The sequence below is a fragment of the Peromyscus leucopus genome, chromosome 10 (assembly GCF_004664715.2).
Source record: "Peromyscus leucopus breed LL Stock chromosome 10, UCI_PerLeu_2.1, whole genome shotgun sequence".
Lineage (NCBI taxonomy): Eukaryota > Metazoa > Chordata > Mammalia > Rodentia > Cricetidae > Peromyscus > Peromyscus leucopus.
Genome location: NC_051071.1, coordinates 86,236,645 through 86,258,603, shown reverse-complemented (window position 1 = coordinate 86,258,603; position 21,959 = coordinate 86,236,645). Strand labels below are relative to the sequence as shown.

Sequence of the window (21,959 nt, the reverse complement as noted above, 5' to 3'; positions counted from 1 at the left end):
TCATCACTAAAACTCACCCTCCACTCCACATAGAACTTTGTGTCCTTGGGAAGCGTTTTTCCCTTTCTGGTGCTGACTCCCTCCCCTCCGGGAACCAACCTGGACTTTTCTGTTCATTTCTCAAGCTTTCACTCTCAGGAGTGTGCATTGTCTCCTGCAATCATTTCACATCTGCAGGAACTACATTCCAGCTCGCATTTGCTTGACCTCTGTCCCACCTTGATCTAGTTGCTGACTTCTCCCTCTGACTTGAAATCAGTTGCAGCAAGAAGGAATGTTTGCTAGCCTTTGGGAAGGAGCTGTGCTCACACAGAGAGCCGCAGTAACCTACCCTGTGAGGGACGAACACCTGCCAAGCTGGGCTCTCCCCAGTGGCCTTACAGCCTGGCAGAGTCTGGGACCAGGTGGGGACACATTCAGCCATGGTGGCTCCTGTTAGGATCTGGAGAAAGAGTGAGCTCTGGAAGAGAAGAGAGCTGGCAGTTCTAACGTGGTGCTGGGCTTTATCTCACGTCAGCCCCACGGCAAGCCCAGGCTGATGTTAGAAATAAAGTAGCAAGCAGAGGCTCCGAGAAATTCAGACGCCCTGAGCAAATCTACAGACGTGTGAGCAGCAGAGCTGGGAGCTTTCCGGCCACTCACAAGCCCTAGCGGACGTGTGCCGAGTGTCGTCTCGCCTGTCCTGATCTTTCCATGTGCATACTTCAACCCTTGGCTCTGCCAGACTTTACTCTGTGCCCTCCACGAGAGCAAGAGCCTCAGCTAGCTGATTTCTCACTTACAGACTCTAACACAAGTGCTCCTGCATAGGAGCGGGTCCTAAGTTGGGTCTTAAGTGGGTGATGTGGGTGAATGTCTCCTATCACTAAAGGCATCTGCAAGTGGAAGTGAGTGTAAGCTGTGTCTTTGCTTGCTTGAACTCAGGTTTAACATGCTTAGCTTGGGGCTTACTATAACAGTAACAAGAGAGAAATTAGCCAAAAAAAAAAAATTAAAGTTAAAGAAAGAATATTTGTGACTTTCTTTGTAGATTCAGCACATGTACCGCTGTGCTCGAGTCCAGGGCCTGGATACCAGTGAAGGCCTGCTGCTTTTTGGTAAAGAGCATTTTTATGTGATTGATGGATTCACCATGACAGCAACCAGAGAAATAAGAGACATTGAAACTTTACCTCCAAAGTAAGTAAATGAATGAAGAGACACGAAGTAAAGCTGCCTTTAGATGACAGAAAGTACATTTGCAGTATTTCTTTTTAATCCCAAGCCTGTGTCCTAAGTAACGTTATCTCCCAGTTCATGTGTGCCTCAGGCCAATACTGCCATTTCCACTAAGGAAAAGGGTGCTTGTTCATCAGATGGTATTCCATTTTATGTCTTTTCATTATTAGCGTTAGATTCCAAGTGGCAGCCATCGTCGTTAACCTGGTGTTTTAGTTAGTTGCTCTCTTGCTGTGATAAACAGCATAACCAGATTTGGGGAGGAAAGGGCTAATTTGCCTTTCATTTCCCTGTCAGAATCCCTCATTGAGGGAAGACAGGGTGGGAACCACGGAGGGGCATATGCAGGAACCATGGGGGAGCGCTGTTCCTGGCTTACTCCCCAGGCCACACTCGGCTTGTTTTCTTAGACAACCTAGGACCGCCTACCTGCCCAGGGGATGGCACCGCCCACTCTGAGCTGGCCCCTCCCACAGAAATCATTAATCCAGAAAATTCCGCACAGACCACTCTTCCGGACATGTTTTCACAGTTGAGATTCCGTCTTTCCAGATGGCTCCCGCTGTGGCAGCTGACCAACTAACCAGCGCACTTGTATATTCATAAGTTCATTCTGAATTTGTACGATCGCCCGTGAAATTACCGATACAGAGCGGGGAGATGGCTGAGCGGGGAAAGGCGCTTGCTACCCAAGCGTGAGGGCCTGAGCTCTGATCCCCAGCACCCACATAAAGACACAAGCATGGCTCCACAGGCATGTTATCCCAGTGCTGTGGGGACCAAGCTAGGGAAATGGCTAGGGCTCGGTGAGAGACCCTGTCTCAAAGGGATGAGGCAGGGAGTGAAGTAGAGCCTAGTGCCCTCCTGAAGTCCTCCACTGTGCCTGCAGCGTGCACATGCGCATATACACCACACACGTACACCCCAAAACACGCGCACACACGGTAGGAACACGTTCAAGAACAACGCTAAACCAAAAACCAACTCTTGTACTTGGAGGACCCGGAAGTGGGGGACGGAAGCCCACACGGGATGCCTAGCCGGGTTCTTCTCCATCTTCCTTCCCTTCCCCAGTCGCGGGGTAACCGCCGCTAACGGATCACTTTGTGGTCAGAACACGCATGGGGTCTTTTGTCTCCTGCATCAGCGTTCTGAGCACCTAACACTCCTGTTAATGAGGCAGGGTCTCTCTGCGCTCCTAGAGGAGGATACTGCAGACGCTTTCTTCACCAGTCACAGGCACATGGGGACTTTCATGAGCCCTTCTTTTGTATAAAAAAAAAAACTTTGTAATTATGTTTCATGACTCTTGAAAAATCAAGTAAAGCCAATGTTTTGTGACTCCTGGTATAAAGTTAGGTCTATATTAAAATATTTTACGCCCTTGCTTTTTATTCTGATTTGGAAAGAAATAAAATGTTTTGGGGGCTCCCGAGTATGTTGATGGCCTAGACCCCCTGCTGTTTGATAGCAAGGCTGGTCCTAACAAAAATAAATGTTTGAGTTATGATCTTCGAAGGGATTTCCTCGTCCACTGGGAGATGGTAGATTATTCTCTTAATCATATTTCTAACGGAAAGTTCTGACACGTCATCTCCCCTCCTGGTCTTATGTTGGAAATGGCGTATGCTTCATTGATCCCCGAGCCTATCTACCCACCTTTGTGTTTCATTTGCCTCCTTCTCTCCTGGCTTCTCCTAGCATGCACGAACCGATCATCCCCCGGGGAGCCAGGCAGGGCCCCAGCCAGCTCAAGCGGACATGCAGCATCTTTGCCTACGAAGACATCAAGGAGGTGCACAAGAGGAGGTACCTCCTGCAGGTGAGGGGCGGCACTTAATGTTACCCCCTTTCTCAGTTCCGAAAATGGATCGCTTTAAATGGATCGGTGTTGTGATAACCGTAGCGTCCATGTTGCTGCCCTAGAGACGAGCATCCCAAGGGTCGCGGCACTTTAGGATGCGTCTGTGTTTTCTTAAACACGGTCTGGATTCTGGTGCTGCCTTCATTATGCATCTTCGAGTGAACATTTTGCTTTTTCCTATAAAAAGTACATCCTCATTTTAAGAACATAATTTTTAAGTTACTATTTATCATTCTGTTTTTAAAGATTTCTTTAAGCAGAATAAGAGATTTCTTTGATTGCATGGCTTAATATTACAGAGAATTCATGAGTCTAAACTATTTTCCAGTCAAGAAATTCATCGTTGTGGAACTTGGCAGTGGGAAAGTTAGCGTGTTTCTTATGATCTGTTTCATCGTTTACTTTCTCTCTCCATTTCAGCCTATTGCTGTTGAAGTTTTCTCTGGGGATGGACGGAATTACCTCCTGGCTTTTCAGAAGGGAATTCGGAATAAAGTCTACCAAAGGTCTCGTTCATGAGGAATTCCTTATATGTGGTTGTGGGGAGGGATGGGAGGGGCCCATTGACAGCCTGTTCAGCTAGGTGCTTAAAATCCAGATTCCAGACCAGTGAGTCAGCGCCTTCGCAGGGTTATTTTCATTCCCAGCCTCTGGAAATGTGATTCCTCCAACTAGCGTTTAGAACGGTGCCAGCTCCTTATACAATAGCTTTTCTCCCTTCTGGCAAGTTATAGTGAGAACTATCAAAGGCTATTTATCACAAAGGCCAAGAGAAAAAAAGTCACTTAAAAAATAATGCTTTAGTGGGCTGGAGAGATGGCTCAGTGATAGAGGAGCCTGGTACCAAAGCCCGGTGACAGGAATTCAATCCCCAGAACCCACACAACGCAGAAGAGAAGCGACTTCACAGGCTTCCCTCTGACCTCCACGCGTAGGCTGTGGCACCTGCCTGTGTACATACGCAATGATGATGCATCAAAAAAAAAAGTTGAAAAGGAATATTTTGGGTTCAAAATGTTCCACCTTTCTCTTACCTTCCGGTGAGGCTCCAGAACTGAGTTCCCTTAGAAACAGGATCCCCGGGAGAGTCTTTGCTGCCCTAGAAGGAAAGTTAAATGCCTTCGTTGTTGAAAAAGTAGCATGGTCAGTTAAACTACTGATCAGTTCTAAGCATGTTTTGTCGTTGGTAAAAAGATCTAAAAAGGTACATGCTCGTGGTTGGTGGTTCTGTTAGACATGAGCATGGGAAGGGACCAGAGGCCTCCTTATACGAAGGATGGGGTAGTTCCTGGCACTCCCTGGTTATCAGCTTCCTGATTACGTTACTTCCATGAGGACTAGCTAATATCATGCCCATGCCATTGCAGTGCAATACCACCTGTCCCCTTTATACGTGGTGGCGCCTGCAGAGAGCACTAAATCCTAGATCTACTTCCTTGTAGCCTGTGTGCCCATCTGTGACAAAGCTTACCTTGTGAATGGGGCAGAGTAATGGACTAACAGCAGTAAAAATAAGTTGAAGCAACCACAGCCATGTGTTGTAATGGACGTTGTTGAAAACACAGGAATTTTTTATTTCTGGAGTTTCCCATTTAATACGTTTTGGACTGTTTTTTTTATGTTCTTTAGTTGGCCATAGGTAACTAAGTGGCAGAGACCAAAACTGTAGATAGCAGGAGACCGCTGCAGTGTGTGAGCACAGAAATGGCATGTCCTTTAAATACAGCCCCTAGACCGCTGCTGATCGATCCCAAACTCTCTCCCGTGTGAGAGGGCTGATGGGGTGACCGGTCCCCTTCCTCGTCTGACTGAGCAGTTGCACAGGCTATACCTTTCAGCATTCACAGCTGTGGGCTGCTGGGGAGAGGAGAGTTTGTCTTTCAGGAATTTCTTTGCGCATCCTTTCCAGGATTCCCCCCACGATTTAAGGCATATACTGATGTCATGAGCAACTCTGCATATAAAAGTTGTCTCTTGCGTGTTTCTGTTCATTTCATGAAGTCTAACGGGGGTCAGCTGTGTCTTGCCTACTGTCAGGTGATTGTTTAGTTGCAGTCACTCGTTAGCACCTCATCTGTTGACTGGGGTCCCCTTCCCCACTCACGTGATAGCGCAGAAACAAGGAAGATGGAGCTGTGGGCCTTTCTAGCAGCATCCTGGTTACATAGTTGTCTCCCGGAAGCATCCTGGTTACATAGTTGTCTCCTGGTGGCATCCTGGTTACATAGTTGTCTCCTGGTGGCATCCTGGTTACATAGTTGTCTCCCGGCAGCATCCTGGTTACATAGTTGTCTCCCGGCAGCATCCTGGTTACATAGTTGTCTCCCGGCAGCATCCTGGTTACATAGTTGTCTCCCGGCAGCATCCTGGTTACATAGTTGTCTCCCGGCAGCATCCTGGTTACATAGTTGTCTCCCGACAGCATCCTGGTTACATAGTTGTCCATCCTGGTTACATAGTTGTCTCCCGACAGCATCCTGGTTACATAGTTGTCTCCCGACAGCATCCTGGTTACATAGTTGTCTCCCGGCAGCATCCTGGTTACATAGTTGTCTCCCGGCAGCATCCTGGTTACATAGTTGTCTCCCGGCAGCATCCTGGTTACATAGTTGTCTCCCGGCAGCATCCTGGTTACATAGTTGTCTCCTGGCTGCCATTTACAGCTATGGGGCAGTCAGGCAGCAGGAAAGCTATAAGGAAAGGTCCTTGTTTCTTAGGGCTCCATTAGGTCCCTGCTGAGACTTCATTTGCACTTTTAAATTCTTTAGGTTCCTGGCAGTTGTGCCCTCTCTCACTGACAGCTCAGAGTCTGTCTCCGGTCAGAGACCAAACACCAGTGTGGAGCAAGGGTAAGTAGTGTGTTGCTTGCTCAATATCATTTCATGGTGAAATTAAGATGACTTATATCTAGATAGAATTATTTGGTATTTTTCATCAGTTGTTATAGAAAAAATTTGAATTCTCGAAATATAAGCTTTTATTCTTACATTTAGTGCTACATTTGAATATTTCTCATCTTCAAAAATCTCTTTGGAAACATAACCTTCAGTCACTCACCTGTTCATTATATATATAAAGTATTCTCTGATCTTTTGATGCTACCTTTCCCAGGTTTTCTTATAGTACTAAAATGCGATTCCTCTTTGTTTTGAGTAGACTGTCTAAAATAAAATGAAGTGTGTAAGGCTATTGATACACAAAACCAAATTGATACACAAGAAATTCTCCATCTGTATCGTACCCTTATTAGATTGGTTTGCTTGACTCTGCATTAATTATTTAAATTTCGGATTTTATGAAGCGCTTTCTTGTGCAATTGTGTATTTCACTGAGAGTACACTTGCATTCTGTTTGTCAGCTGATGGGCTCCTCCTATCTTGTGCCTGCTCTTCCCTGAGTTCTTGGTTAGAATGAAGTCTTGGTTAGCCTCTACTTGTTACAAATTTCCCAGCCCTCCTTGCTCTGTTGTTCTCTGGTGGTTACATTTAAACTCTCTGGCTCTGTGCGCAAGCCCATCACCCTCCAGCTCCCTCATAGCTCCTTTAACTCAGAGGTCCCTCTGGGTGCTGCAGCCTGGAAAGAAGCAGTGTTGAGGGATTGACTAAGAAATCACAAAAGATGTGAAAACTTAATAGAGAGTCTGTCTTTTACAAATGAATTGTCCTTTCAATCTCTCTTGCCAACATGTTGGGCGCCATTTATAGCTAGAGTTTTCCTGCCTTGCCCATAGTCAGGACAAATCTTTGTCACCCGCCAGTCCCACAGCTGCTCAGACCCAACCAAGTAAACACAGAGAGACTTATATTGCTTACAAACTGTATGGCCGTGGCAGGCTTCTTGCTAACTGTTCCTATAGCTTAAATTAATCCATTTCCATAAATCTATACCTTGCCACGTGGCTCGTGGCTTACCAGTATCTTCACATGCTGCTTGTGATTGGCCACTGTTATTGACCAATTAAAGCAATTTGACATACAGACCATCCCACAGCAAATCTGTGCACATCAAAACATAGTAAGTTAATAAAAAGTTGCTTTTATTTTTCTTTAACCTGTAGCAAATCAAAAACCCTAAATATGTGCTTTTGTTAACCTCAGGAACAGATTCTAAGTTCCAGACGTGTTTGTTGTTAACATAAATACATGAAGGGAAAGGTTTTCCTCCTCTGCTTTCTAGTCCTGCGGAATGTTCTCACTCCTCTCGAGAGACAGCTCTGCATGTTCACTTTGCCTGGTTGAAGGACTGTATCGATGTAGAATATAGATGGCACCTGTGGCACTGAGCAGACTCAGTGTGTGCCGTCTGCTGCCCCTTCAGATAATCAAGGGTATAGCCAGTGACTCTTGAGCTGGTGATTCATGTTCAATACTGTAGTTCTGATAACCTTAAGTAGCATTTTGTAATGCTCTGGCGGGTGTACAGAGCAGCAATGCTGTCCTGTTATAAGTTCTCATACTGTCAGTCGCTTATTTAAGATGTTGCAGGAGTTGTATACCTTCTCTGTGGAAATCGTTGCACACTCCCATTTTTTTGGTAAACATCTTTGGATCTGTTTGCAGGGGTTTGCACTCTAGTGTGAATTAGAGAGTTGGAGCAGATCTGGGGTTTCCAGGTCTTGACCTGTGATGGATAATGACATGTATACATTGTACTATGTCCCCGGGCACTTAGAACCCAGGTCTTATGTAACACGAGTTCTAATAGGTCTTATAATAAAAACCCAGAGCCAGATATTGGGGTAAATGCGGAAAGATCAGAGAGACAAAGGAAGAAGCCATTGCCACGTCTCACCTCGCCAACTCTATGAATCTTCTCACTGCATGCCCCTGAGTCCTCAGCTGAAAGGGGTCCAGTGGAAAAGAGGCTTCAGCAGAAAAGGCTTATTAGTTCCTGTCTCCTCACGCCTTATATACCCTTCTCTGCCCAGCCATAGTACTTCTTCCTAGTGCTGGGATTAAAGGTGTGTGCCACCGCTGCCTGGCATCTATGTTTAATCTAGTGGCCTGTTCTGTCCTCTGATCCTCAGGCAGATTTTATTAGGGTACACAATATACCAACACAGTCTTTACCCATGATGGATAATGGCATGTATACATTGTGCTATGTCCCTGGGCACTTAGGCTGAATCATGAATAGTGAAACACAGTTCAGAGAAAAATGCCTCCCTTGGTATATTTGGTGCCTTCTGAATCATTTGGTTCAGATGTTTAAAGTGCTCATCACAGCCCTCTAAAGTGATATCATGGACCACATTAACAGATCCACTGTGGGCTGGAAAGGACTTGTAGACAAGTGACTGAAACGTGTTGGTTGTAAAGCTGTTCAGATTTAAAACCCTAACCTATAACTGAGTTTCTTCTGTGTTTAGATCTGGATTACTTAGTACTTTGGTTGGAGAGAAGTCTGTGACTCAGAGATGGGAGGTAAGCACTAGCATGTGGAATGTTCCTCCGTACCTTGTGGGTCATGGTCCTTAAAGGTAGACCGCAGAGGAGAGATTTCTCTTTGGTGTGTGTGTGTGTGTGTGTATGTGCGTGCGCGCGCGCACACGCGCGCGCTGAAATCTTCTTTTTCTAAATGTCCATTTTTGCATATAAAATTTTTTAAGCAGCAAAAACAATTTATCGCTCTAAGATGTATCTCTTTCTTGTCTTTCCTAAGAGAGGTGAAATCAGCAACTTCCAGTATCTGATGCACTTGAACACCCTGGCCGGCAGATCTTACAATGACCTTATGCAGTACCCCGTCTTCCCCTGGATCCTCGCAGACTACGACTCCGAGGTGAGCCGCGAGTCCTTGGCTGACTGTGATACATTTTCATAAAGGAGAGAAATCTCAGTTCCCCTGTGCCTGCTCTGCAGTCTCCTGTTCCCTGATCAGCACAGGCACTTCCTGTGAAGAAGGCAAGAGGAGATGTAGCTTGCACACACTGGGAATATCACGTGTAAGGTTAGGTAATGGAGTCCCTCCTGGGGTACTGGGCACTGACTCACAATGTCTGTCCAGTTTTCCTTCAGTGCTAATCAATTTGCATCCACCGGAAGCACCAGAAATTGCCTTTGCAGTTTGAATTGGTGGCTAGGAAAAAATGGGAAGTGACCCTTTCTACAGAACATCACTGCTGCACAAAAGGACTATTTTCTGCTTTCCTGAGAAGCATGGGGGATTTCTCATAACTTGGGACTCCAGATCCATAGCATCCGATGTTCATGTCCTCACTCCTCTCTGCCCACGCCTCCTGTCTGGTGGAGATGAGGCTGGCCCTGCTAAAGCAGGAACCAGTGGAGTAATACAAGATTGGCATTTGTGAGAAGCATGAGAAAGATTAGTCACTCTCAGAATTCCAAAATCCATTTGACTTTGTCTCTTGCTAGAATCAGAGCTGCTTGAATGATCAGAAATTTTATGTGTTATATTCTGGAGAAAATTGAAGCTTTTGTCCTCAGAAAAATGCTAGTTTTCTAAAAGAATACCAATCTCCCCTGTCTGCCTAGACACAACTAAGGTGCTCTTGACGTGTGAGTCTGATTCACGGCTGAGTGGATGAATACATCCTACAGGGTGGTCAAGGGGAAAGACTCACAAGATGAAAATGTTCAAGTTCATCTGGAGAAGAAAGTTTTACATTACAGAGGGTGCATTTGTGTGGGGAGGTCATCAGGCCCCCCACTTCTCCATCCAGGCACAACCGCAGCTCCTTCCATGCGTCTGTAGGGCGTGCCTGCCTCTGCCTTCCGTCCGTCTCCCTCGGCTTTCCCAGCACCACTTGCGTCTGTGCCTCTCCCTGGATAATTGCCCCAGGCTTCCTCTCAGTTCCCACACTCTCCTCCCTCCATCTGCTCTGTACGTCAGGGTCCTCACAGAGTTAATTGGCTTACACCTGTCTAAAGTAATTCCGTGGGACGCCCAAGCCCCTCCTCTCCCGCAGCAGCTTTTCCATGTGGTCCAGCCTGCCTGGAATTGTCCTGTGAGCTTTCACGTTTCTCAGCACCTGGCTAGTCTGAGGTATCCTTTAATCCACACACAAGCGCGCCTCTCGAGGGGAGCGCCCTGGCCTTCCTCTCCCTCCCTGCATCAGCTGGGTGTCACGGTTCTCGTCCTGGTTTTCACTCGTTACTTTCATTTACAGCCAGGTATGGTCATACTTGTGTGGCCCTGCCTGTCCGTGGGGTCCGGAGCACAGAGGCCCCTGGAGCCCGCCTCTGGAACAATGGCTATCACTCGGCAAGCCTTGCATCATTGCTGAGTTTAGTGTAGATGAGGAACGTCTCATAGAGACTTCGTGAAGACACAAGCAGACTTGTCTTCCTTAGTGTGGATCAGTTTCTTGTGCCTAAGGCTTCTTGAATGTTTGGCAAATTTTTTAATGCTCATGATGTCCTATAAGAAGGACATATATTAAACATTTCACAAACATGTATTTCAAATTCCTACCTTTAAGGACCATAATTTGGCTTAGGGTAAATTTTGGTTTTCTTTTGAATGTGTGAATTATGTCAACTAGTGATATACTTTGAAAATAGTCAGTTAGAATGAAAAATTGATTGTATTTGGGAGTCACTTACTGGGGTGTGTGCACTGATTGCTGAGTGTTTTCATTTACCTCACTTCTAAACCATCTACACAAAGAAAGTGCTCAGGAATGATGTTAGGAACTAGGAGGGGGTAGGAGAAGGCCCAGAAAGACTCCATCCTCCGGTTACAGGAGCCACGGAGATACTGCTGAATGGGAGCTTTTGTGTCTGCAGTGTCTGCTGTGGCCTTGTTAAAAACTAGAGGTGTCTCCCTGTGAAATGCATAATTTCCAAAACACTTGTCAAGCGCTGCCACTTGCCAAGCCTTGCTTCGGAATGTAAGGTGTGTAAACAGTAGACAAGCTGGTATTTCTGAGTTCTTTCCACAGATGGGGTCGCTGCCCACTACAGCCACTGCATCTCCTCCGGGGAGAAGGGTGCCTGGTAACCTTGCAGTGGGTTTGGTTTTGTGTTTCAGGAGGTTGATCTTACGAATCCCAAGACCTTCAGAAACCTGGCTAAGCCCATGGGCGCCCAGACGGACGAGCGGCTGGCCCAGTACAAGAAGCGGTATAAGGACTGGGAAGACCCCAATGGTGAGGCGCTCCTTCTGCCTTTGGCTTTGTATTTCGGTTTCGAAAGTAAACACTGGTTAGTGCTCTGACACCTGTGGGTGCACCTGCGAGCTGCGGCTGTTCCACGTGCACACTTGCACACGTTACGTGTGCACACGTTAGTACAGCAGAGACTCGGTTTTCATGCCAGTCTGTGGCCATCTCTGTAAGATGCTTGTAGCTGTCTGCAGAGCCCTGCGGGAAACTATCTCCTCTGTCTTGGTCTCTGATAATATTTAGTCTGGGAACTACACATTCATTTACTGCGTCCCTTTTTATTTCATTTGGGTACTTTTTTAAAAGCCCTTCATTTAAAATTATGAACTGATGTTTGTAAAATGTACACTTTGTTATATCTAGTGGCTTGTTTTTCTCCCTCAGATTCATAAAGCGAAGAGGGAAAACCTTGAATATAAGCTTATCAGTATGCCTGTGCCCATAGTCTTTCTCTCCCTCTCATCCTGTCTGCCAAGGAAGATACGCAGTAACGATACGTACTATTGCGCTGCATCTGTAGACAGCGATTTAGAGAACCAGTCATAACTTAATAAAGACAAGTAGCTAATGAGTTGGTATTCTCCTTCCGTGGAAGATGGCTTGCTATTAGAGGGAACAAGACCCCAAAACTGACCGTGGGAGATGCACTTCTCTTTGGAGAGACCCCAGCAGGCTGTGTCCCTGAGGGTTGTGGGGTGAGGGTCCCTGCCGTCTGACCTGGAACTAGCTGCGTTTGCTGTCACAGTTGCCAGCATTTCCAGACCCACTGGTTTGATTAACACCAAGTTTACGTTTCATTTCCTCTTTTGTTTTTAATGATGCCCCAACTGTCTGGAGCAGGGGAGACTCCAGCGTACCACTATGGCACCCACTATTCATCTGCAATGATTGTGGCTTCGTATCTTGTAAGGATGGAGCCTTTCACACAGATATTCTTACGGCTTCAGGTAAAGCTCGAACTTCGAATTTTTACCAATCTCATTAAGTCTGCTTTCATTTCAAATTGTCATAAAAAAAAACAAAAACACCTCACCTCATGAGGAACACTGGGGAGCTTGAGTCCTGACAAGCTGGTCATTCAGAGCTGAGCTGAATTCTGCTAGGCTTAAGCTGTTAAACTAGAATTCATCTAGAGTGAAGTGCCAGGACCCTGTATTTAAACAGCACACACACTGCAGCCGGGGAGAGGGTGTTTAGTCTCAACTAGCTGGACTCAGCGAGTGTTTTATTTTAAAGGCCCTCTGCTGTGTCCACATTCTCTCTGTGCTTCAGCCATGCCTGCCCACTGCCCCCTGTGCACTCGTCACTGTTTGCCTGTTCGGAAGGACGTCAGAGGACAAGGACAGATCTCTGTCTCACCATTTCAGGCTTTTAGTGAAGGAGACAGTAGCTACACGTTGTTTTTTAATGAGTCGGTTCTGAAGTGGTTTTAGAGTGTGACCAACTCTATCAGAAAAAAATGTGAATGATGAGTGGACAGTGGGGGAGGGGGAGGCAGCTTAACCCAGGGGTGGCTGAGGGAGCTGAGGGGCCCTGCGAACACCTGAACACACAGTGGAATCTACAGGAGGCCCGAGGCAAGCGTGGGGGTGGGGAACAGCAGGGGGCCGGGGTACCCAGAACAGAATGAGGAAGTAAGAAAGTCATAAGCGAGGAATGAAGGAAGAAACAGTGCAGAGCAGGGCAGGCCTTGGCCGCCGTCCGTGGCCTTGGCGTTTCCTATAGCACCTGCCAATGACCGCTGCTCCGTGTTCACTGGAGCAGTCAGGGTCTCATGACAGAGGAAGCTGATGAGTCTCGGAGGGTTCGTAGGTAAAAATGATTCCTTCCCTAACTTGGTTATCAACCATTAACCTCCGAAAATTTCCCACTCAGCCTCATAGCTGTGAAAACTTAGATGTTGTGTTAATTGATGTTAACATGCACAAGGAAGTCAGAGCATCAACCAGAGGCAAATATGGATGAGACTCCTGTACGGAACTCGTTACCCTGTGAGCTAATGTAAAAAGCAGAATTGGCCAAACATCCATTCATACGTAGTAACTTCACTTTCCAATTACATGTGGTTTACGTGAGAATCTTTCCTCGGGGCTTCATCATTTGTGGAAGAATTCTTACTCCCTTATAGTCTTGATGTCTATCTAAAGACTAATATTGTAAATGAGTTTTACAATGTTTCATAGTTGAGTTGTACTTTGATTACAAAACAGTTACACTGGGCATCTTTTGTAAAGAATACACCAAGGAGAAACAGATTTTATGATTATTTAAAGTTCTGCGAAGAGACAGGGATATGGACAAGAGTGTTGGAAGTGTTGTAGCCCTTGAACTTGACAGACTTTGTGGCTCAGTGTTCCCTAATGGAGAGGTGCCTCCTCCTCCTGCCCACAGGGCGGACACTTCGATCTGGCAGACCGGATGTTCCACAGCGTGCGGGAAGCCTGGTACTCAGCGTCCAAGCACAACATGGCGGATGTGAAGGAGCTTATCCCGGAGTTCTTTTACTTACCGGAATTCCTGTTCAACTCCAACAACTTTGACCTGGGTACGTAGAAGTGGCGCTTCTTAGGAATGTTAGCCGTCGTCCTTATAAGGACTGTCCACGGGGCTTCCACAAGAAGCTCCCTCTAATCCACCCTGCCGCACTGACTGCTGTGCTTGGAGTTGTGGCTAAAGGAAACACAGGAAAGCCGTTTCATGCCTCCACAGAGCCAGTTCCAGTGGGTGTCGGGGAGACATTTTACCCTGACACAGACGGCACCCAGTAGTCAGGGTTGTGTTGTTTCAGGGAAAGCAAAGTGGAGTCAAAATGTATTTGAGAAACACTACTGTTGAAAACCTATTGATGGCCAGGAGTGGCCTACAGAATCTTCTGAGTCATCTTAATCTTGTATGTTACCTGAGGCATTATCAGTTTAGATGCTCATTTGTTTTAAAACGACAGTTTAAAAATAATTTTAAATCATGTTTCTTTACCCCGTGACTGTCTTGTTGTCCAGGGAGGGAAAAAGACCAAATCAGCATGTCTTAAAAAGAGAGAATTTCCATGTGTTTCTCCTGTTACCTGCCAGTTAGGGGAAGCGCTTGACTTCAGTTACAGTTTTGTAAATCACAATGTGCTGATCTCTGTTTCTGAGGGTTTCTTTGAAAACAGCACAAGTCGATTGTTCCTACTTTAGACTATTCCAGCCAGCTGCTCTTCTGTTTGCCTTTTTTAATAACCTGTTTTCCGTCAGTGTTCATGGTTACCCAGCATGCTGTGCACACTTACAGTCCAAGCACTTACGGGGGCGGGGGGGGGGGGGGGAGGATCGTCAGTTCCACACTGGCGTAAACATTTGAACATGAAGGCATTACATGGCTTAGTGGCTCGCTCCTAAAGGGACAGAATGGAAGCCAGAGGCTCAGGCGAGCACACGTGTGTGAGTGCCCTTGTGGCTGAACACATTCTGAGGCTCAGATATGAAATGTTACTCATCCCACCCAACAAACACCTAATCATCAGCATTGGAAAAGGCTTTGGAGATTTCAGCCTATGAGAGGGAGGCATCACAGCAGAGGCTCATGGCGTAGAAAGGCCGTTCTCCTGCGTCGAGGAAGCAGAATGAAATGAGTAAGAAGAGACTGGTGCTCGCTGTTTCCTCCAGAGCATGCTCCGGTGACCAGAGACCTACCCCTGAGCCCACCCCCTTAAAGTCAATGTCACCTCCTTGTAGCACCAGTCTAGGGACTGTGCATTTGACCAAACAGGGACCTCGGGGATATATTCCAGGTCTAGTGAAGCAGTAGGTGAACCTCAGAAACCTAATGCTTAGTGGGAAAATCCAGCACTGAAGCCCATCATCACACAATGCGTGATGCTTGGCAAGCCTCAGAACAGGCAAATCCACTGACACAAGACACACTGGTGGTTACCACACGCAGGAGAGAATAATGAACCGCTTCATGGTTTCTTGGGGTTGATAAAAGTGCTCTGGAACCACAGAGAATGCTAGCTGCATACCTGCTGAATTACTAAATGCCGTTGAATTAGTCTCTTTAAAATTGATTAATTTTGTTGTATGGCTGTTACCTCAAGAACACATACAAAAACAAACCACCGCCAGTTGCCGCCCTCTGAGCAAAGATTAGCGATGTGAAAGAGTGCATCTGGGTTTGCTTTCCCGTTGTTCTAGCGCTCCTGTTCCGAGGTGTTTTCCTTGGGAGGAGCAGCTGCAGAATACATAGACCAAGGATTTCTCTGCGACCGCACTGCATCAGATGTCTTTAAAATGACTGGTAGTTCTGAGGAAATATGTCTGACATGAGGATCCTCTAAAGGCAGATTGTGTCTCAAAGAGGCCTAGGGATTATTGCTTGTTTTTTAATCATCAAAAAATTAGGTCTGAAAAAAAAAATTAGGTCTGTGGGGCTTGAAAGATGGCTCGATGGTTAAGAGTGAAGACCATCTTGACAGAGAATCCTAGCTCAGTTCCCAGCAGCCATGTAGATCGGCTCACAACCGTCTGTAATTCCACCTCCTGGAGATCTGACTCCTCTGGCTTCTGTAGGCACACATGTATGCACGTGCACGCGCGCGCACACACACACACACAGTGGGGGATCATTTCAGGGGCTTAGGGAATGTGTGAAGTGTGTGGTCACTATAATGATTTGACTTAAGTCATATGGTAATTTCTAACCCAAGCAACACATTGGTCAGTAAACTGGTTTTTATATCCACCACATTATAAATAATCGAGTCCCAGTGATGAGCACGTGATGGTTTCTTCTGCGGGAAGTATTTTTCCTGGCTTTCTCTTGGAGGCAGCCCAGGGCTCTGAAATCTGAAAACTGATCTACTTGAGGAAACTTAACACGCCATTTATCTAACCAGCTGCTGTGAAGTTCCCCAATTGTTTATTGTTTACACTTCTCACAGTGCTGATCTCATTTGTACCTATGGGTGCTGTAAGCTGAAATGACCTTTTAGAGTTATTTCATTAAACATAAAAAGAACCTGTTTTTCTAGATGAGAATTCCAATTAATTTTTTAAACCTCCTAGCAGATGGTTTCTTTTTCTTTTTTTTTTTTTTTTTCTTAAAGTTGGAAATCTTATTTTCTAGCCCAGGCTAGCCTATAACTTGCTATGTAGCATAAACTGGCCTATAACTTGCTATGTAGCCCAGGCTGGCCTATAACTTGCTATGTAGCCTAGGCTGGCCTTTAACTTGCTATGTAGCCTAGGCTGGCCTCCAGTTTGCAGTCCCCATCTCCCCTTCTTAAGTGTTGGGATTATAGATGTGTACCACTGTGCTGGCCTCAAATTATTTCTTTAATACTTTCAGATTATCTCATATAACTTAAATATGTTAAACAGAGTAAGTACCAATATTTATTGCAAAATGATGTTTTTGTCTCTGCCAAGAAGCTCTAGTTTTTTTCCAAGAATTTTCTTTTAATGTTGCAAAAATTTATTGTTTCAGATTTTATTTTTTAATGAGACTCATCACTGCAAAATATCTGTTTTCTATGAGTGCCTTAAGTGTCAGCCAGGCATGGTGGTAGGTGCCTTTCATCCAAGCACTTGGGAGGCAAAGGCAGGTGAATTTCAAGGCCAGCCAGAGCTACACAATAGGAAGATCCTGTGTTAAAAGTCTATGTGTACATTTTTTAAATATCAAAAGATGAGCAAACTCATGTACTGAAGTTATCATAACATGTGCCATTGAAAGGGAATTTGCAGCTGTCAGCATTCTAGAAAGTGCTGTGTTGTTCTTAGAGGACAGTAAGCTTAGCATCAGAGCCCGGGAGTCTTACCAGGGAGAAACTGTTTACCTTTGTAAATCGGCCCTCCTGAGAGACACTTGGGAGAGTTTGGCTTGTTTTTTTTTTAACAGTTGGCAATCTTTCTGAGGCTTGCTCTAGGGAGCCAGCCTTGGAGAAAGGCCACAACACAGACTCAGGAAAAGGGGTGGGTGGGTGTTCTAATCAATCTGGTGATGACTCTAACACGATTTCTGTCTCTTTAGTGGGAAGCTAACCCCTAAACTCACACTTCCTTCCTAACTGTCCAATTCCACAGGCTGTAAACAAAATGGCACCAAGCTCGGAGACGTTATCCTTCCACCGTGGGCAAAGGGAGACCCAAGAGAGTTCATCCGAGTCCACCGGGAGGTAAGGGAAGTTGGGGTTCACCTGCCCAGTGACCACAGCATGAAGAGAGGACCCTGAGGAGTGTGCCTCACATTCTTTAAGTTACTTGTACTATCCTTGTGATCCTTATTTTAATTCCTGTTGACCTCTAGCCAAGTTTCTTTTACTGTGGGAAAAAGTAGTAACAGCCAGGCAGTGACTCAGCCTGTTTTGGACCCCCAGGCTCTGGAGTGTGACTATGTGAGTGCCCACCTCCACGAGTGGATTGACCTCATCTTTGGCTATAAGCAGCAAGGCCCAGCTGCCGTAGAGGCTGTCAACGTCTTCCATCACCTTTTTTATGAGGGTCAAGTGGATATCTACAACATAAACGACCCACTGAAGGAGACGGCCACCATCGGGTTCATTAATAACTTCGGTCAGATCCCTAAGCAGGTATGGATGCTCTTATCATGGGTGCGTTTGTTTCCCTCTGTAGGCGTGGGAGATGACTGTGCAGTAGTAACTGACAGCCGACCACTTGCCCATGAAACTCACTAGATGGCTCATTATTACTTTCCTTCCTGTTACACAGTCCACGTACATAGGGTTTTTGTTGCTTCATAGTTTTCCTTCAGAAACTAGGTACATGTTCATGTATTGTGCTCAAGACCTACCAGGAGGTGCCTTGTGGGCCACAGAATATGGAGATGGGATTTCATCTTGATGCCAGTCCAAACCCAATGGTGACCATAGGCAAGGAAACGGCATGGCTGCATTTAACTTCAGTGTGTTCATTATAGCCGCCCACACACACACACACACACTCTCTCTCACATGCGCACACACACACACTCTCACATGTGCACACACACACACATACACACACATGCATGCATTCTCATTCTCTCTCTCTCTCTCTCTCTCTCTCTCTTACACACACACACACACACACACACACACACACACACACACACACACACCTTAGAGGAACCGTGATGGGAACTGAAGACCACTTAGTGCCTGTCCTAGTGTATGGCTGCTGCTGTGATAAAGTCCCCAGACAAGAAGCAGCTTAGAGAAGAAAGAGCTGATGTTAGCTCACAGTCCCTGATCACAGTCCCTCAGGAAGTCAAGGCAGGAGCTTTGAAGCAGCTGCTTCACAGATCGCATCCACAGTAGAGAGCAGAGAGAAATTAGTGCTTAGTGCTTAGAGCACTTTTTCTGCTTTTATGCAGGCCAAGGCCAAAAACCTGAGGATGCTGCCACTCGGTTTCAGGCTGGGTATCCCAGCCTCATTTAAGGCGATCAGAATGATCCCCACAAACATGCTCAGAGGCCAGTTTGATGATTTTGATAATTCCTCATTGCGACTTCCAGGTGACTCTAGGTCTCAAGTCAGTCGTTATAAGTAATCATCATGGAGGTCTGTTGTGACTGTTTGGGCCTCAATCTCAGTGGAGATAGGAAAAGGGCTGTGCTGAGGTAGGACTGTCTGAACAGACAGTGGCAGCTTCCCCAGATCTGAACACTGGGAAGAAAGACCCACAGCCCCCAGACTGGAGACCACTGCATTGAGCCCAGTGAAGAGCAAACCTCCCTCCTCCATCCCCACAACACCATGGCAGACACACCCAGGGCCCGGCTGCTCATGCCACCCGCCTGTGACAAGGCCTGCTGCTCGGCACTGAGGGCCCTGGCCTCCTGGGTCTTGGGGCAGCTGTTATGTCTTCCATAGGTTTGCCATCTCCAAGGTTTCTAGTGTTGACACTGGGGACACACGGAAGAATGGCAAGCTCTGCACGTGGAAAAGCAACGGAGGACTGTGGGACAGCCAGTCCTGTCCTTCACCATGCAGCCCAAGTCTGCCTCCAGAGCAGAGTGATGCTGAGACCTCCCTCTCCCCCTCCCCCCCACCTGTTGCTCTTTCCTGCGGGTTACAGGGGCAGGATATCTGCAGGAAGTGCATGTATTGAACAAACCTCAAAGACCTTGCACCAGAGAGTTCAGTTTCCAGCCCTCCCCCGTTGGGTGGTTCACAGCCATCCTAACTCTAGCTCCAGGGGACTCTGACTCCCTCTTCTGGTGTCTGAGGGCACTGCAAGTAACACACACACACACACACACACACACACAATTTTAAAGACCCTGTACTATTGTAAGATTGCTGTGTTGCTTTGGTATAAGAAGCCAGCCGAGTTATTTCTAAGACATTCCTTTAAATAAAAGAGAATGCTTTCATACGTAGGTTGTATGGTCACTGTATGCACATAACTTTGTATGCCTGTGACTCTGCACAGTACCATAGCCTTCGTCAGACCTCCTATTGCTGTGATAAACCCCATGGGCCAAGAGCAAGTAGGGTGGGGGTATTTTATCTTACAGCTTGTAGCCCATCATCCAGGGAAGTCAGGACAGGAACCTGGAGGCAGAAGCTGATGCAGAAACCATGAAGGGGTGCTGCTTACTGGCTTGCTCCCCACGGCTTGCAGAGACTGCTTTCTTATACACACCAAGAGCGCCTGCCCAGTGGGCTGGGCCCTTCTGTGTCAATCACTGATCATGAAAAGGCCCCACAGGTTTTTCTCACAGGCCAGTCTGGTCAGGGCATTTTCTCAATGGAGGTTCTTTCTTCCCAAACGACTGCAGCCTGTCTGGGTTAACAGAAAATGAACAAGAACAGTCTTCATGTAAAGTTCTTCCATTTCTAGGCATGCTTTGTAGTGTGTGTTTTTGTTTTACAATGTCCAAATCTGTAGATACTAACAGAACCCTGGCCCATGTCCCTACATATATCTAAACTAGAAACAAGGGTCTCAAAGGCTCAGGAGTCTGCACCTGGATTCCTGTATGTCAGGTGTTTTCCCCATTTTTTTCTCCAGTGATCCCAGTAAGGTCTCCTAGAATATGGTTGTGGATCATTGTAAGAGCGCAGACACTTTTTCCCAAATACCAGTTTCCCAGCATAAATGACAATATAAGTACTTCAAAGAGTTTAAAAAAAAAACATTAAGTGGACTTTTAATATTTTTGATCTTGTAGAAATAGTGAACAAAGAAATGCCAAAGTTGTTTTCTTCTTTTAAAGATTTGTTTTATTGGGGAAAAAAAGTAAGAGTGAGCCTGACAGAAAGCGCTGTGATACAAGTCCTGCCCCTGACTACTGTGTTGTGGACACTCACAGTCTTCTTAACCTCTTCGAATTTCTTTCCTCGAATGCAAGATGGATTCATAAATTTGCAGCAAGAGCACCTCAGAGACACCAAAGTGGCGTCGTCCGGTCACATTAGGGACAGCTGTGCGGGGCGCAGCATTGCTGAGTCCCCTTAAGGATGGCTGTGCCGAGCAGGACCACATCCTGTTACAGTGTCTGCCTTCAGGGACAGGAGATCAGGTCATGGAGAACTGCTTGCCTTCTAAACACCACTGGACAATAACTGTCAGTCAGTGCATAGTTTGAGTAATGACATTTTCTCAGGAAGTTAATTCAGCTTTGTGTTGGGTATGGTGACCCCAGCTCCGGCGCCATAATCCTGTCCCTGCTTACTGTGGTAAAGTCTCCCAGTCTCAGCCTCTGACCCGCTATCCTCAGGTGAAAACTGGGGATAATACAATATATAATGCATGTAAATCTTATGTCAAGAAAGCCATGATGCTTGGCACACAAAGTGCTGAGTACATGTCGTCCTATAACGTGTGTTATCCTCTTCAGTTGTTTAAAAAACCCCATCCGCCAAAGCGAGTGAGGAGTCGGCTCAACGGAGACAACATGGGGATCTCCATCCCGCCGGGAGTCACGGGTGACAAGATCTTCTTCCATCACCTAGACAACCTGAGGCCTTCCCTGACCCCAGTGAAAGGTAAGATGGTGGGCACCAGATCTCGGGGTGTGAGCCTGAGAGTCCGGGTCCCCATCTGACTTCATGCAATGGTTCCTTCGTAGAACTCAAAGAGCCCGTGGGGCAAATCGTCTGCACGGACAAAGGCATCCTCGCAGTGGAGCAGAACAAGGTCCTGATCCCACCAGCCTGGAACAAGACCTTCGCCTGGGGCTACGCAGACCTCAGCTGCAGGCTGGGGACCTACGAGTCAGACAAGGTGCGCCTTGCTGGCCTGCTTCAGCCTCGCCCCTTCGTGGTCTGGACAACGGGGCTGAACAGCCGGGGAGAAGCTAGGCCAGCCTCTGTCAGCAGCTCCTCCAAAGGCAACTTCCTGCTCCAGATCAAGGAGCGAGCTGCAGAAGAACGAGTGTTTCTTGGAAATCTGTGAAGCGGGTGCAGACAGCTCTCCTCCCGCTCCCAGAATTCTTCTAAGAGACCCTAGCCAGCAAAGGGCTCACCCTCTCTGCAAACTGACTACCCTTTTTTTGCCAAGTAACGATCTGGCCACTTACCATATTAGTCCCCTAAAGCAGCCCCGTCCCCCAGCACAGACGCTGCTGCTGTGGCCTAGAAAAGCAAATGGGTGATCCTTTAGTGGATGTTGCCCTCTGCTGGCTCCTCCCACTCTCTGGTCACACTGGGCACTGTTCTCAAACAAGCGTGTTTTCCCTATGCATGCTTTCAGTGGCCACAGCGTACAGGCCCTTTTGACCATGCTACCATCATCACACAGGTTGAACATTATCTTCCCAAACTG

At 46.7% G+C, this 21,959-nt stretch overlaps 1 protein-coding gene across 1 annotated transcript in view; it reads left to right on the top strand.

The window, feature by feature from the left end:
* The window catches only part of Wdfy3 (WD repeat and FYVE domain containing 3), a 253,962-nt gene that overhangs the window by 212,013 nt on the left and 19,990 nt on the right, over positions 1–21,959 (top strand). Inside the window, 13 exon segments of the mRNA XM_028867282.2 lie at positions 1,031–1,179; positions 2,920–3,040; positions 3,503–3,588; positions 5,851–5,931; positions 8,451–8,505; positions 8,744–8,863; positions 11,075–11,192; positions 12,048–12,154; positions 13,599–13,752; positions 17,273–17,364; positions 17,566–17,778; positions 21,034–21,181; positions 21,265–21,419. Coding sequence (XP_028723115.1) covers positions 1,031–1,179; positions 2,920–3,040; positions 3,503–3,588; positions 5,851–5,931; positions 8,451–8,505; positions 8,744–8,863; positions 11,075–11,192; positions 12,048–12,154; positions 13,599–13,752; positions 17,273–17,364; positions 17,566–17,778; positions 21,034–21,181; positions 21,265–21,419 — 1,599 coding nt within the window.